Source organism: Salmo salar, chromosome 03, assembly GCF_965601325.2.
Source record: "Salmo salar chromosome 03, fSalSal1, whole genome shotgun sequence".
NCBI classification, from domain to species: Eukaryota; Metazoa; Chordata; class Actinopteri; order Salmoniformes; family Salmonidae; genus Salmo; species Salmo salar.
In genome coordinates, this window is record NC_138293.1 from 24761102 (window position 1) to 24776933 (window position 15832).

At 39.0% G+C, this 15832-nt stretch overlaps 1 protein-coding gene across 2 annotated transcripts; it reads left to right on the forward strand.

Annotated features, from left to right (window-relative positions):
- The first annotated feature begins 5605 nt into the window (after positions 1–5605).
- Positions 5606–15299, forward strand: cop1 (COP1 E3 ubiquitin ligase). 2 transcript variants are annotated; one of them, XM_014190620.3, is made up of 20 exons: positions 5606–6257; positions 6547–6606; positions 6740–6837; positions 7073–7137; positions 7403–7522; positions 7954–8022; positions 8138–8197; positions 8415–8506; positions 8685–8745; positions 9015–9129; positions 9436–9571; positions 10567–10710; positions 10943–11051; positions 11430–11511; positions 11667–11783; positions 11978–12095; positions 12268–12392; positions 12708–12868; positions 13688–13732; positions 14963–15299. In XM_014190620.3, the coding sequence occupies exons 1-20, from the start codon at positions 5914–5916 to the stop codon at positions 14978–14980; spliced, it is 2139 nt and encodes a 712-aa protein (XP_014046095.1). In that variant the 5' UTR covers positions 5606–5913; the 3' UTR covers positions 14981–15299. The 2 variants fall into 2 exon arrangements, with proteins under 2 accessions (XP_014046095.1, XP_014046096.1); XM_014190621.3 differs by having other exon boundaries at positions 11433–11511.
- The last annotated feature ends 533 nt before the right edge of the window (positions 15300–15832 follow it).

Here is a 15832-nt window from a genome sequence, read left to right on the forward strand (position 1 = left end):
ACTTTTTGGAGAAATGTCCTCTGGTCTGATGAAACAAAAATAGAACTGTTTGGCCATAATGACCATCGTTATGTTTGGAGAAAAAAGGGGGAGGCTTGCAATCTGAAGAAAACCATCCCAGCCGCAAAGCACGTGGGTAGCAGCATCATGTTGTGGGGGTGCTTTGCTGCAGGAAGGACTGGTGCTCTTCACAAAATAGATGGCATCATGAGGAAGGAAAATTAGATGGATATATTGAAGCAACATCTCAAGACATCAGTCAGGAAGTTAAAGCTTGGTCGCAAATGGGTCTTCCAAATGGACAATGATCACAAGCATACTTCCAAAGTTGTGGCAAAATGGCTTAAGGACAACAAAGTCAAGGTATTGGAGTGGCCATCACAATGCCCTGACCTCAATCCAATAAAAAGATTTGTGGGCAGAACTGAAAAAGCATGTGTGAGCAAGGAGGCCTACAAACCCACTCAGTTACACCAGCTCTGTTAGGAGGAATTGGCCAAAATTCACCCAACTTATTGTAGGAAGCTTGTGGAAGGCTACCCAAGTTAAACAATTTAAAGGCAATGCTACCAAATACAAATTGAGTGTATGTAAACTTCTGACCCACTGGGAATGTGATGAAAGAAATAAAATCTGAAATAAATAATTCTCTCTACTATTATTTTGACATTTCACATTCTTAAAATAAAGTGGTGATCCTAACTGACCTAAGACAGGGAATTTTTACCAGGATTAAATGTCAGGAATTGTGAAAAACTGAGTTTAAATATATTTGGCTAAGGTGTATGTGAACTTCTGACTTCAACTGTATACAACTTTTTTCCCATAGCAGAACAATCTTGGGTCTATACAGTATATTACTCTTTTTCAGTACATGTGGTGGCTAAATCATGCCCTTTGGAAGATTTATAAGGAGTTGTCAATTGACAGGGGCTACTCATCTATCTGTGATTGGCTGTATGACCAATACAAGACATTGGTAGTGATTACAGGTATCTGACCTATAGGAGCTTTGTCAGTTGGTGCTGGGGCTATCTGGGCTGTAAGAACAGAGTGGTACTGCAGTCTGTGTAGTCCATTTGGGTCCAGCTCCGGGATGCCCAGGGAACCCATCCTGGATGGGTTGGGGAGCTTGTCTGCAGAAAGAAATGGACAGACAAACAAAATATGAGTTGCACTACATTGCAACCACTTTGATATCCATACCATAATTTGCTAGATTGAAATTGAATATTCACTGCCCTCTCCCACCTTACCTTGTGATTATAGAATGCTGTGACAGAAGAAATATTGGTAAGTGGTAACCCAATCAACAGCCCAAGGTACATTTTTTATTTGGGGATAGAGCTGGGTGATATTTTTCACAGTTTTGATGGTATGATGTTATTTGACGGTATTTTTATGTTTTTTTTTAATAATAAAATATGCTTTATGAGCAGTGCATGACCCTAGGGTTGCAAAACATAAATGATATGTGATTTCAATGGGGATTTCTCCATTCTGATTGTTTTATACTGTTCAATCCAACTTCAAACAAAAATAATTGACAGCATTTTCATACATTTCTGAAAAAAGTTATGTATAGAACGTTTGCCCCATAGCAGAACAACCTTAGGTCTATATATCATTTTCACAATTTCAGAGTGGTATTTCGAACCTCATAGTGTAGAAATAGCATCAAGAAAAAAAAAAAAGAAAAATCATGTTTTTAACTGCACTGGGCCTTTATTAATAGGTAATTTACCAAGTCAAATTATGTTGCTTTGCAAACACAGCAAAACTAGTGAAAAACCATTGAAATCAACAGTAAAGGGATAAAACATGTGTAGCAGGTGTGGGCTACTTGTTGTTGTGTGAGTAATGAATGCATTCTGGCTGTTTGTTGTAATTAAGAATTGGCTCCTTCAGAGAGGTATAGTGTCTCTGTTGTGTTTCAAATGCTAATTATGGTAGAAAGAAGGACACAAGAACAACAATAAGGTACTAATATTGTTTTTGTATGAGATGACAGAGAGTAGGTTCTATCTTGATGATGATTAAGTACCATAAACTTTCGTTTCTAAGCACCTTCTCACTTTATGCACTTTTGTACCTTTCACTTTTTAAGCATCATGGCAAAAAAAAAAAAAAAAAATTGCACCTCCAGCCTCTGTTTTAGGATTTCCCCCAACCTTTTAACAATAAAACATTGCTTGGCATGAATTTGCTACAGTAATATACAAAAATATCATAAATAGAGATAAATGAATGCACATACAAATCAGATAGGTTGTTTTGAAAGGGAAGGAACAGGGAAGGATAAACATTTGCCATGGTGGTCCTTGAGAGAAACGAATGTATTCTACAAGATATCCAGTATTTTTCCTCTGCCTGAGTATGCCTTTTTCCATCTTAATTGAATTACACAGGGAACTGTTCATAAATCTGTTCCACAAGTGAAAACATTGGAAACATTATTTGCTGTGAATGCTGTGCAGGCCTACATGCACAATACTCCACTTTGACTGAATGAGAGTAGATATGGAAAAACAGGTCAACCAATTGCTTCTAATGTAAGAAAATAGATGAATGAATAAAGAGATTTTAGTATGAAGCGTGGATGGACAGAGATGGTTTGCTTGTCACGTGAATGAGCCTTGGTGAGGAGTGTGACAGAGGTGATCATGCCCTCTGCTGTGTGCTGTCAGAACTTCATGAGGCAGGTATGGTCACCACCACTAACTCCACAACTTGTCAAGACAACTTTACATCCAAAAAACATATAGTGCCTTCAGAAAGTATTCATACCCCTTGACTTATTCCACATTTTATTGTGTTACAACCTGAATTCAACATTTATTAAATCGATTTTTTCCCTCACACATCTGCACACAATACCCCATAACGATAAAGTGGAAAGAAAAAAATGTCATGCATTTTTGCAAATGTATTGAAAATTAAATACAGAAAATTCATTTACATAAATATTCACCTTTGGCAGCGAATACAGCTATGAGTCTTTCTGGGTAAGTCTCTCAGAACTTTGCACACCTGGATTGTAAAATATTTGCACATTTTTTTAATTTTTCTGTCTAGTTTGTTGTTGATCATTGCTAGACAGCCATTTTCAAGTCTTGCCATAGATATTCAAGCCGAAGTCAAAACTGTAACTATGCCACTCAGGAACATTCAATGTCATCTTGGTAAGCAACTCCAGTGTATATTTGGCCTTGAGTTTTGGGTTATTGTCTTGCTGAAAGGTACATTTGCCTCCCAGTGTTTGTTGGAAAGTATACTGAACTAGGTTTTCCTCTAGGATTTTGCCTGTGCTTAGCTCTATTCCGATTCTTTTTATCATAAAAAAACTCCATAGTCCTTGCGGATGACACACATATCCATAACATGATGCAGCCACCACTATTCTTGAAAATATGAAGAGTGGTACTCCGTGATGTGTTGTGTTGGATTTGCCAAAATATACTGTATAACGCATTGTATTCAGGACATTCAGGACAGTTCATTTCTTTGCCACATTTTTATTGTGTACAGGTTTCCTTCTTTTCACTCTATCATTAAGGTTAGTATTATGGAGTAACTACAATGTTGTTGATTCATCCTCAGTTCTCCTATCAAAGCCATTAAACTCAGTAACAGTTTTAAAGTCACCTTTGGCCTCATGGTGAAATCCCTGCCCGGTTTCCTTACTCTCCGTAAACTGAGTTAGGAAAGATGCCTGTATATTTGTATTGACTGGGTGTATTGATACACCATCCAAAGTGTAATTAATAACTTCACCATGGTCAAAGGGATATACAATGTCTGCTTTTTTTACCAATCTGTGCCCTTCTTTGCGAGGCATTGGAAAACTTCTCCAGCCTTTGTGGTTGAATCTGTGTTTGAAATTCACTACTTAACTTAGGGACCTTACAGGTAATTGTATGTTTGGGGTACAGAGATGAGGTAGTCATTCTAAAATCCTTTTACATTTTAGTAATTTAGCAGACGCTCTCAACCAGAACGACTTACAATTAGGGTTAAGTGCCTTGCTCAAGGGCACATCGACTGATTTTCCACCTTTCGGTTACTGACCCAACGCTCTTAACCAATAGGCTACCTGCAGCCATGTTAAACACTATTATTGCACAGAGTGAGTCCATGCATTATTATGTGACTTTTTATTAAGCACATTTTTACTCCTGAACTTATTTAGGTTTGCCATAACAAATGGGTTGAATACTTATTGACTCAAGACATTTAAGCTTTTCATTTTTTAAGAATTTGTCAACATGTCTATAAACATAATTCCACTTTGACATTATAGGGTATTTTGTATAGGCCAGTGACACAAAATCTCAATTGAATCCATTTAAAATGTAGTCTTTAACACAAAAAAAATTGGGGAAAAGTAAAGGGGTGTGAATGCTGTCAATATCTAACCTTTGCAGATATTTACAGACTGAATTTTGTGGAAAGTATATACAGTACCAGTCAAAAATTTGGACACCTACTCATTCAAGGGTTTTTCTTTATTTTTGCTCATTTCTACATTGTAGAAGTCATCAACACTATTAAATAACACATATGGAATCATGTAGTAACCAGAACATTGTTAAACAAATCAAAATATATTTTATATTTGAGATTCTTCAAAGTAGCCACCCTTTGCCTTGATGAAAGCTTTGCACACTCTTGGCATTCTCTCAACCAGCTTCATGAGTTAGTCACCTGGAATGCATTTCAATTAACAGGTGTGCCTTGTTAAAAGTTAATTTGTGGAATTTCTTTTCTTCTGAATGTATTTGAGCCAATCAGTTGTGTTGTGACAAGGTAGGGGTGGTATACAGAAGATAGCTCTATTTGATAAAATACCAAGTCCATATTATGGCAAAAACAGCTCAAATAAGCAAAGAGAAACGACAGTCCATCACTACTTTAAGACATGAAGGTCAGTCAATGCGATACATTTCAAGAACTTCGAAAGTTTCTTCAAGTGCAGTCGCAAAAACCATCATGCACTATGATGAAACTGGCTCTCATGAGGACCGCCACAGGAAAGGAAGACCCATAGTTACCTCTGCTGCAGAGGATAAGTTCATTAGAGTTACCAGCTTCAGAAATTGCAGTCCAAATAAATGCTTCACAGGGTTTAAGTAAATGCTTCACAGAGTTCAAGGCAAAGGGGGGCTACTTTGAAGAATCTAAAATCTAAAATATATTTTGATTTGTTTAACACTTTTTTGGTTACTACATTATTCCATATGTGTTATTTCATGGTTTTGATGTATTCACTATTATTCTACAATGTAGAAAATAGTAAAAATAAAGACAACCCTTGAATGAGTAGGGTGTCCAAACTTTTGACTGGTACTGTATGCATACCAAATAATAAAAAGTAAATTACATACTTCACAAAAACAATACTAGATGTAATTACAAAACCTGATATAAATGATTTTATACATTTGGTTGCATCTCCTATTTTATTGGTGTGGGTGCATTCATTCAATGCAGGCAGGGTTCACCTTCGTAGCTATAACGTACTACTCCTGCGTAGTAGGGGGCAGTAATGAATCTTTACCAGGAATGTAGGTTCGTTTGGTGTCAGACATCTGGGTAACCGAGGAGATCCAGGAGATGGTTTCTAATTCCCTAAACGTAGACAGACAGCAGTGAAGATTGTATAATTCTTGCAACTTTGCTATGGTCGACTTGTTGACAAAAGATTACAATTTCATCTAAAGAAGTTAGCTAACAGCGAGCTTGTGTGTATTCGTACATTGTTATTGTATCTTAGCTCGCTAGCACACATTAGCTGGTAAGCTAACATTAGCTAGCTAGCAAGCTAACTAGCTAGCTAACTAAATAGCTGAGCCCGGATGCGGTGAACTACAACAAGTCTTTGGCCTTGGAAGAGTTGGGCATCAGGCTTGAATTATGTCAAGCAACCGTCAACAGCAAACTGGCGGTGGAGCGGGGCCTGGGACAAGTAGCAGCACTACCGGTGGCACTACCAATGCTAACGGTGCCACCAGCGTAGGCGGTAACGTCAGTGCGAATGTGAACAATTCTTCAAATGTTGTGCCCTCACGGACTCTGGCTACAACTGGCGATGGATTGCTCGTACCTGCAGCGGCTGTTCAGTCTCCAATAAGCTTAGCCACACTTAGCAGACCCAGTTCATCCTCTTCTGGCACAAGCAGAAAACGTCCTCTCCACCAAGCACCTCTCTACAATGGTCTCTTGAATTCCTACGAAGATAAAAGCAACGATTTTGTGTGGTGAGTTTTCCTGCAAAATGCTAGCTACTTGGCGAACTTGTTTAGCTAATTAGCTTGCTGACTAGGTTGCTATGTCGCACGCTAGCTCAATTTGAGTGCATTCTTGTTTACAATGTCCGTTTGGCAGCTAGCTAGCCTGGTAGCTACAAAAGCTCAGAAATGCATATCATTAAACCAGACTCATTGGTTATTCTCACTTATTTATTCTCACTTCAATAGTTGAACACTGTCAAAGTAAGGTTAATTTTCCTAATTAACCAAATGAAGTTGTATTGCCTTTTCTTTTCAGCCCGATCTGTTTTGAAATGATTGAGGAGGCACACATGACAAAATGTGGACACAGTTTCTGGTAAGCAAACTTGATGACATTGGCAAGGCTACAGTACATCCATTTAATTTCTATAGCTTTTAGTACCATTCATCAATATTAACTAGAATAATCTTTCCCTATGCTGGTTTTCCCATTCTATTTCTGTGTTCAGCTACAAGTGCATTCGCCAGAGTTTGGAGGACAGCAATAGGTGCCCAAAATGTAACTACATCATTGACAACGTGGATCAGCTCTATCCAAACTTTCTTGGTAGGTTTGTCTCTTGATATAGATTAGGTTTCAAAACAATTTCCTACATATGTTGGTGGCTGTGGTGTAGCTAGCTTCCCTACAGCTTTGTCACCGGCTTTGTCCCAAATGGCAACCTATTCCATATTTGGTGCACTATTTTTGTATTGACCCTGGTCAAAAGTCATCTTTGAACCTTTCCAATACATCACTCCTCCGCAATAGTAATTCTAACTCTTGTTTTGATTTGTTACAGTCAATGAACTTATTCTCAAACAAAAACAGAGATCAGATGAAAAACGGCTGAAGATGGACCATCCAGTAAGTGCTTCAGCAGACAACATTATGGGCCAGTTTCTCAGACACAGATTTAGCCTGGTCTTCAATTTAAAAACACGCTCAATGGCGAATCTTCATTGAAAAAGCTTCTTAGTCCAGGATTCTGCTTAGTCTGTCCAGGAAACTGCCATTAACTTTACCCTAGCAATTGTTGTTGGTGTGTATGAGGTGTAATAGTGAAGGAACCCAACAGTTAACCCAATATCCCAAAAGTACCTACCTAATTGTATATTTGTCCTGTTTTTAGAATGGGTCAAGATGGCAAGTGTTTCAAGACGTCTTGGGCACAGACCAAGAAAACCTAGATCTTGCTAATGTCAACTTGATGCTGGAACTCCTTGTACAGAAAAAGAAACAGCTGGAAGCGGTATGCATATTTTGTTTAAGCACTATATATTTAACCAGCAGAAAATGAATGGTGGGCGGACAGCGGGACACTCACCCAATGTTAACTTTTTTTTATGCCTTTCCCTAACCTTTACCATAACCTCACTGAAACTATACCACATTAACCATAACATAACCCCTTATCGAACCCAGGTGTGCATTCTCGTGCAGCGACCAGCAGCAAGGTATTTCTTCTCATGTGCTCCTTGCTGCAAAACCAATTGCCCTCTGGGACAAATAAAGTTGAAACTTGAACCCCCCCCCCCCCCCCCCCCACAAAATAACTGCAGATCAAATATACACTTTCTTTTGTTTATTCATAACATTAAATTGAATTAATCCTATTAGGTGGATATGGGCTTTGTAGTCATACCTTGATTGACCATTAACACTGTCTGTTTATTCCCATAGGAATCACAAGCTGCTCAACGTCAGATCTTAATGGAATTCCTCAAAGAAGCAAGAAGAAATAAAAGAGAGGTGTGCCCCATATCTGTTTTGGATCTCATCTTATGTTTCAGTATTTACTTACTGTAGTAATCTATGTGAGGAAATAACCATTAGTTATTGAGTGACATTGTGTTTTACCATTCAGCAACTGGAGCAGTTGCAGAAGGAGCTAAACTTTTTGGAGGAGGATATCAAGCGTGTTGAGGTAAAATAATATACATACATAGCTAGCTATCCTAACATTTCTGTCTTCCTGAAATGGATTAGAAGTCAGAGGTCTGGTTTCCCTGGCACAGATTAAGCCTAGTCCTGGACAAAAACTCTGTGTCCCAGAAAAACCGCCCCAGAATGTTCAGAAATGCAGGTAAAGGCTGTCTGTTGAGGAGTTTTAAAAATAACTAAATACATTGTGCATTTTCTAGGAAATGAGTGGACTGTACTCACCAATGAGTGACATGGATCGTAACTTGGACAGCACGGTGCCCAATTTCGAGGCTCCCTCACCTGCACCCAGGTAAAACAAAGTTCTGTCCTGTTCTTTCGTCTTGTGAACGGACCAAAGTAATTATCTGACTCAGAATATACATTTGGGATCTTTGTATGAATATCCTTTAAACGTTGTGAAAAGGTTGAGCTTTTACAGGAGACACTGATATATATTTACGGTAACGAACAAATTCTTGCCTTTACAGTAGTCTTATCGATTCGACAGAGTATGTGAGTCAACCACCAGGTTTTGGTGGAACTTCCCAGGTAAGTCTGACCCACTTTAGGTTTCTGAGCCATAGGCAGCAACCCTGTTCTCCACTCTTCTAGTCATGGATTTAAAAGCATAGGATTGGTGTAAGCATTGGGTGGATTGTTGTTAAATCCATGCAAGAAAATCTGCAAGTTTACACTTTGGGAGAAGGTTGGAGAATCGAGAAGCAGCCATTGTGAATCATTGATGTTGGTGGTTCAGGTTCACATTCTGCAGATGCATGTGTTTAGTGTCTGTCTGTGTCTTTTCTATTTTACCAAAGGGTAAGAGACAAACGTGGTACAACAGTACTCTGGCTTCACGCAGAAAGAGGCTCACAGCGCACTTTGAAGATCTGGAGCAATGCTACTTCTCTAACCGGATGACCCGATTAACAGGTACCCTCTAGGTTTTTGTCGACTTTTACTTAAAAGGCTTCTCTGGGTAAAGTAATGTCCTTGTATTCCAAAAGAGGAAGGGTGATGGCATCTCCCACAAATGACTGTAACAACAACCCTCTAGGTTTAACTTTTAGCTGACTGAGCTGAATTATCTTGCAGAATCTATTTTAGGCTTGAGGCTCCTGCCCTCTGGCTGACTTGCACTCGCAAGACATAAGGACGAATCTGATAATAAACAACTAAAACATGGTTTACTTTCTAATGGTGTTCAGGGTTAGATATTTATTGTTTGTCTTGTTTTAGATGACAGCAGGAACCTAAATCAACTGGATGATTTCATGGAGTGTCTCTCAAAGTTCACACGGTACAACTCTGTGCGGCCGTTGGCGACCCTGTCTTATGCTAGTGATCTCTACAACGGCTCCAGTATTGTCTCTAGGTAATGTCAACCCTCAACTGTCAAACACAAAGCCTTTGATGGCTTAGCTAATTATACTGAATTAAAATATAAATGCAACATGTAAAGTGTTGGTCCCATGTTTCATGAACAAACAAAAAAATGGAAAATGTCTGGGATTTTTTTTACGCACAAAAAGCTTATTTCTCAAATGTTATGCACACATATGTTTACATCCCTGTTGGTGAGCATTTCTTCTTTGCCAAGATAATCCAAGTTTTGAGGGAGCATGCAATTGGCATGCTGACTGCAGGAATGTCCACCAGAGCTATTGTCATAGATTTAAATGTTCATTTCTCTACCATAAGCTGCCTCCAACATCGTTTTAGAGAATTTGTCGGTACAACCGCAGGCCACGTGTAACCACGCCAGCCCAGGACCTCCACATCCGGCTTCTTCACCTGAGGAGTGGGAGTGCTGAGGAGTATTTCTATCTGTAATAAACTCCTTCTGTGGGGAAAAACTCACTCTGATTGGGTGGGCCTGGCTCCCAAATGGGAGATCCATAGATTAGGGCCTAATGAATTTATTTAAATTGACTGATTTCTTTCTATGAACTGTAACTCAGTAAAATCTTTGAAATTGTTGCATGTTGCGTTTATTATTTAGCACCATCCTAATGGTTAGTATCCAATTTGACCTACAGAGAGCGCTCTTGTATCACAATACATCTTCCATTTGCTACCAGAGTGTAGCAGAAGGCACCACTGTGTCTGTTGCTAGCTCTATCTCTTATCTACCTCTATCTCTATGGAAAAGTACTACTGCAATCTGATAGGAGACTTAGTGTGGTTCACAGTTGGCGCCTCATTCCCTATGTAGTGCACTCTATAGGGAATAGGGGGCCATTTAAGATGCTACCATGCTTCTTATGAAATAATGCTTCATTGCACGCAACTAAATTCACCATTGTTACTTGTTTGATGCGACTTCTTATTGGCTATTGAGGTTGATGTTTTGCGCTCTTGTCTCTGCAGCATTGAATTTGATCGTGACTGTGATTACTTTGCCATCGCTGGCGTCACCAAGAAAATCAAGGTGTTTGAGTATGGAACGGTGATCCAGGATGCTGTGGACATTCATTACCCTGTCAATGAAATGACGTGCAACTCCAAAATCAGGTGACCTTTCAACCTGTCTTAACGTTGAGAATTACCATCTCTGTATTACAGTAGCAATGACACTTTTAAACAATGTTCATTACCTTAGTGGGTTCCCTATTCTGGGTATTGTTTTAAATGCTGTTATAGATTTTATGGATCTGTTTACTTTATCTAGGATATTCATTAATCCTCATAGAAACATGGAAGAACAGGTCTCGGCTCTTACATCCCCATGCGTTTTGTATTTCAGCTGTATCAGCTGGAGCAGCTACCACAAGAATCTGTTGGCTAGCAGCGACTACGAGGGAACAGTCATCCTGTGGGATGGTTTCACTGGCCAAAGGTCAAAGGTCTATCAGGTATGCACCTGGCGCGCTCACTCCCCGAGGTTCCCCCCTTTCAAATACAGCTACTCTAATACAATGGAACAAACAAACCACAGCTGTGGAGATTGTTGCTGCTAAGGCCTCCTACCAGAAGCTTTTACCTTTGTTTGATTTTCTTTGGACACTACACTCAATCCATTACTAAATGGAAACAGACACTTTTGCAGATGTACTGTATGAAATACATATTTCATCCAGTCTGTCTTCAAAGTAAACCTTTGCTAATGTACCCCAGTATTCTTGGGCTAGTGAGATTTTAGCTATGGTGGAATTTACACTGCTCTATAGATTGAAATCTATTCCGTTATAAAAGTCAGTTATGTTTGTTTCACACCTGTGATGTTCCTCCAGGAGCATGAGAAAAGATGTTGGAGTGTCGATTTCAACCTCATGGATCCCAAGCTTCTAGCCTCTGGTTCTGATGATGCGAAAGGTAATGTTGAAACGATGCAGTTTTTTGTTTGCACTTCTCCCAAGGTCCTAATAAACAAGATGCCTGCTGGGTTTAAAGGGAACATATTGCTAGTCTCAACATCTCTGGTGTTTTGTTATTAATCTAGGATTGCATATGTTTTTTGTTTCTTTCAGTGAAGTTATGGTCTACCAACCTTGACAATTCAGTCGCCAGCATCGAGGCCAAAGCAAATGTGTGCTGTGTAAAGTTCAGTCCGACATCGAGGTATCACCTTGCTTTTGGATGTGCAGGTAGGTTGACCTGTGATGCTACTACTTCTTCCAAACCTCCTCCAAGTTCTTGATTTGGGTGAAGGATGAGTTGAAACATGCATTGCACTTCATAAAACATTTTTGGGGTGAAGGATGAATTGAAACATGCATTGCACTCCGTAATAAAAAAATTTAAAAAAGTTTTTACTGTCATTTTCTGTGTTTTCTCCCAGACCACTGTGTCCACTACTACGACCTCCGCAACACTAAACAGCCCATCATGGTGTTTAAAGGCCACAGGAAAGCTGTGTCCTATGCTAAGTTTGTCAACGGAGAGGAAATTGTATCTGCGTAAGTCAACTCAATCAAATTACGTTCAGAGATGTCACACTTTATATTTGACCATATTGTAAAGGTTCCCCAAAATGTCACAGCATTTTCCAAAAGGTCTCTGATATAAAGACCATATTTGGTAGTCGAAGTGCATGTTCTGCTGACACAGTTCCTCTTCTGTATCACACAGCTCAACAGACAGCCAGCTAAAGCTGTGGAATGTAAACAAGCCCCACTGCTTGCGCTCATTCAAGGGCCACATTAATGAGAAGAACTTTGTTGGCCTTGCCTCCAATGGAGACTATGTTGCGTGTGGTAAGTGGGACCACATTGACAGCAGCATGCTGTGTGGTGCTGGAAAAGTCCTTCAGTGGATTGTGAAAATACTTTCTCAGATTGACACAATCAGATTGACATTCATATATGGCTTTAGATTTAATGTGTTTGGGGACAGTCTATTGATTGACCAATCGTGGATGTGTTCAGTTGTTTAAGAATGCATTTTGGGTGCTTTCAAATGTAGTGAGTACTTTGATATAGTGAATATTTTGATATGATATGGTACTAAAAGATCTGATAAACTGCCAGATTTTGGAGTTCAATCACTGACAATCATTCTTCTCTCTGCAGGAAGTGAGAACAACTCACTTTATCTCTACTACAAGGGGCTGTCCAAGACACTGCTGACATTCAAGTTTGACACTGTGAAGAGTGTGTTGGATAAAGACAAGAAAGAGGATGACACCAACGAGTTTGTCAGCGCCGTATGCTGGAGAGCTATGCCTGACGGGGTGAGCGAGAGAACTGTGTGTCAGTCAGATCAGTGGAGATTCATGTCTGATATCCTCTTTATATGTCTGCGTTACAGTTAAGCCTCTCAAAATGGCTGCAAACTAAATATTTTCTGACAACAAATGCCTCTCTTGTGACCTTAATAATGGTCCCAGTGTAGGGTCTATAAGAAACTAGGGCATTCCTCCAGGCAGAAGGACACCACTGTCCAGTGGAGCATGTTATTACTCTCTCACACAAGGACAAGTAACTGCCACACAAGAATGGCTCAAAACACAAACAGTTTGGTCTAAGATAATGTTCATAATCCCAAACGCATCAACCCACCTACAATATCCATGGTTGGTAAATAGAAAAACACAGGGTTGAATACCTGGCAACAGTCATACACCATGTCACTGCATAAATTAACCACCTTTTGAAAAACCCTGACGAAGGCTATGGGTCGAAACGCGTTGGTTTCAACAATACTGAAGCATTTTAATAACGACCTCTCCAAGAGTAGCTGAATTTCCTCTTCAGTTTGCTCCTTAATTCATGGACCTTGTTTGGCGAGTGAGGTAGCAACATCGTTCCTTTCTCTTTGCACTGAATTTCCCTGACCAGCATAGCTCAGTTAAAAAATATAAAAAAATCCACCAAATGAGAAGTTAATTACCAGATGATATCGTTTGAATGTTGTGGATACATTTATACAGACTCTTTAAGGCCACATTTTGTCATTTAGTAAAAGCATAATCAAGAAATTGAATAAAAATGGTGTCAATCAACCATGAGTACTAATTTAACAGTTTCATGGTTTGTGTCCTCTCTTGTAGGAGTCCAATGTGCTGATTGCTGCAAACAGTCAAGGAACAATCAAGGTTTGTTTTGTGATTGTATTTTACTCGGCCCGGTTTCCCAATAGTGATGAACTTAAGCTTACGAGTGTTGAAGACAGCTGAAGATGTAACATGAGTTTCCCAAAACACCATGCAGAGAGAACGGTTGCTAAGTGCGTCGGTGGAGCAAGAGTTGATACTGTTGGGATCGAAAGAAAGGGAGCGCAGCTCTCAGATCAGCTTTCTCCATTCAAATCTTACCTTAACATTAGAATTATTTCACAGTACTGATGATGAATCAGCTCCTAGAGATATTATCACCTACAGCTGCAAATAGTCAGGCGGCTTATTCTAATGCTTACCCTATAATAGTGCACTAAATCACCGATTTGGCACATCATTGCACACGTTAGGCTACACTTCATGACATATGTTAAGGCAAATTTCAGACAGTAGCCTCCATGTAGCAAAATAGAAGAATTGATTGAACATGAAATGTATTTCAATGTGATTGAAATAGGCCTATAGTCAACTGTTAATTCAAGATGACTGCATTAACATTTTTCATTTGAATTATAATTTTATAATACATTGTTTGTTTGTATCAATTGCAAAGACATTGGCAACATTTGTTAACTTTGTTCTGAAGTTATTGGCAGTCACAGAGAGATGGATAACAAAGAGATGGACCATCATGGATATTTAACAATGCTCCTACTAAGGTTCTTAGCCTTTAGATGCTTTTGGGAAACCGGGCCCTGGACTCTGCTTATGTATTTAGCATTGTCTTTCTCTGGTTTGGGAACTCGGGGGTTAAAGTTCTCCGTCACTGCGACAGATTTCTGTCATATGGATTCTGGAGAGGTCGTTTTTGAGATCAGTGTAGTTCCGTGATAAACATATCTGGGGGGAGGGGTGGTTTAGAGATGACATGGCCTAATACAGAAGAACAAAATATATTTCCTCTTTTGTACTCTATTGCTCCTCTTTGACATCACAACTTCCCATCAAACCAACTCATGAATGCCCTACTCGAAGTTTGTCTAAAAACACTATTTTGCTCTTTACCCTTTAGTGTGCGTACTTTACTGTATGTATACTTGGGTTATCACTTTTCAACAGGAACATTTAAAAAAAATCACTGGAGGACGTCATTAAGTTTGTCATTGGATTTTTTGGAGTGGCTGTGAACTGTATCAGGTTTTTCAGCCTAGGAAAAATGTAGGCTACATGGTTTATTCTTTCTGCTCACCTGTATTTTTCTCTCTATAGGTACTTGAGCTTGTTTAAGGTCCATCAGATCTCATCAAAGCCTCTGGAAACTACGGCTCCATTTCTTTCATGGCCAGTCCGGGGTTTGGACCGTATAGTTTCTTGGTTGAATAGAAACTTTGCCATTCTAGATCTGAGGTGCTGACCAGATTGGGAGATTGAATAAAACCAAAGTCATTTGATTTTAATGAGCAAGAATACTTTGGAAAAGACTGAGTACATCATACACTAGGATTGTGGATGTATGTAATTCAGAATGAGATTGAGGGCTTTTCTGCACAGAAGTAGATGAATCTTTTGAAATCCTCTATTTGAATAAAGTTAATGACTAATAGAACATCTCTTAACATGATTTGAAATTTAATTGAAATGTGTTCTTTTTAATAAACTTGTAAAATGTATTTCATTAAGAAAAATGTACATCAGCAAGAAGCAAAGTTGCATTTTTGAAGGCCAAAGCACAAGTCAAAACAAAAATAAAATGCAAAATGACTCATTGTATGAATGCATTTTCAACCCAATGTATACGTCTGTCATCCTTTTCAATAGTCTTTGGTTTACCCCTATGTTTAGACTGTTTGATGTTTCAAGCAATGGCAACATCTTTTAACTGGACTTGTTTTCATTCTGCAATCAAGCTTTCAGTGGCATGGCTTATAGTCAAGAATTTTGAGTTTGAAAATGCAACAGAAGATTGACTAATGACTTCGAGACATTTCACTCATGTTACAGTATATTTCTCTTTTGTCAGTGAACATGTATTTGATAATACAAATCCTGTCTCCAAAATACAAAATGAAAGTATTAAATCATGATACATGTTGCAACCAGAACACATCCAACACATGAAATCAAGTGGATTTGCTAGAA

What these genes read in the sequence shown, in the direction of transcription:
- cop1 (XM_014190620.3), top strand. Translation starts at nt 5,914, where the DNA reads ATGTCAAGCAACCGTCAACAGCAAACTGGCGGTGGAGCGGGGCCTGGG. An exon ending in CCTTGCTTTTGGATGTGCAG is followed by an intron (nt 11,784 to 11,977) that starts GTAGGTTGACCT and finishes GTTTTCTCCCAG; the next exon opens with ACCACTGTGTCCACTACTAC. An exon ending in TGGAGACTATGTTGCGTGTG is followed by an intron (nt 12,393 to 12,707) that starts GTAAGTGGGACC and finishes TTCTCTCTGCAG; the next exon opens with GAAGTGAGAACAACTCACTT.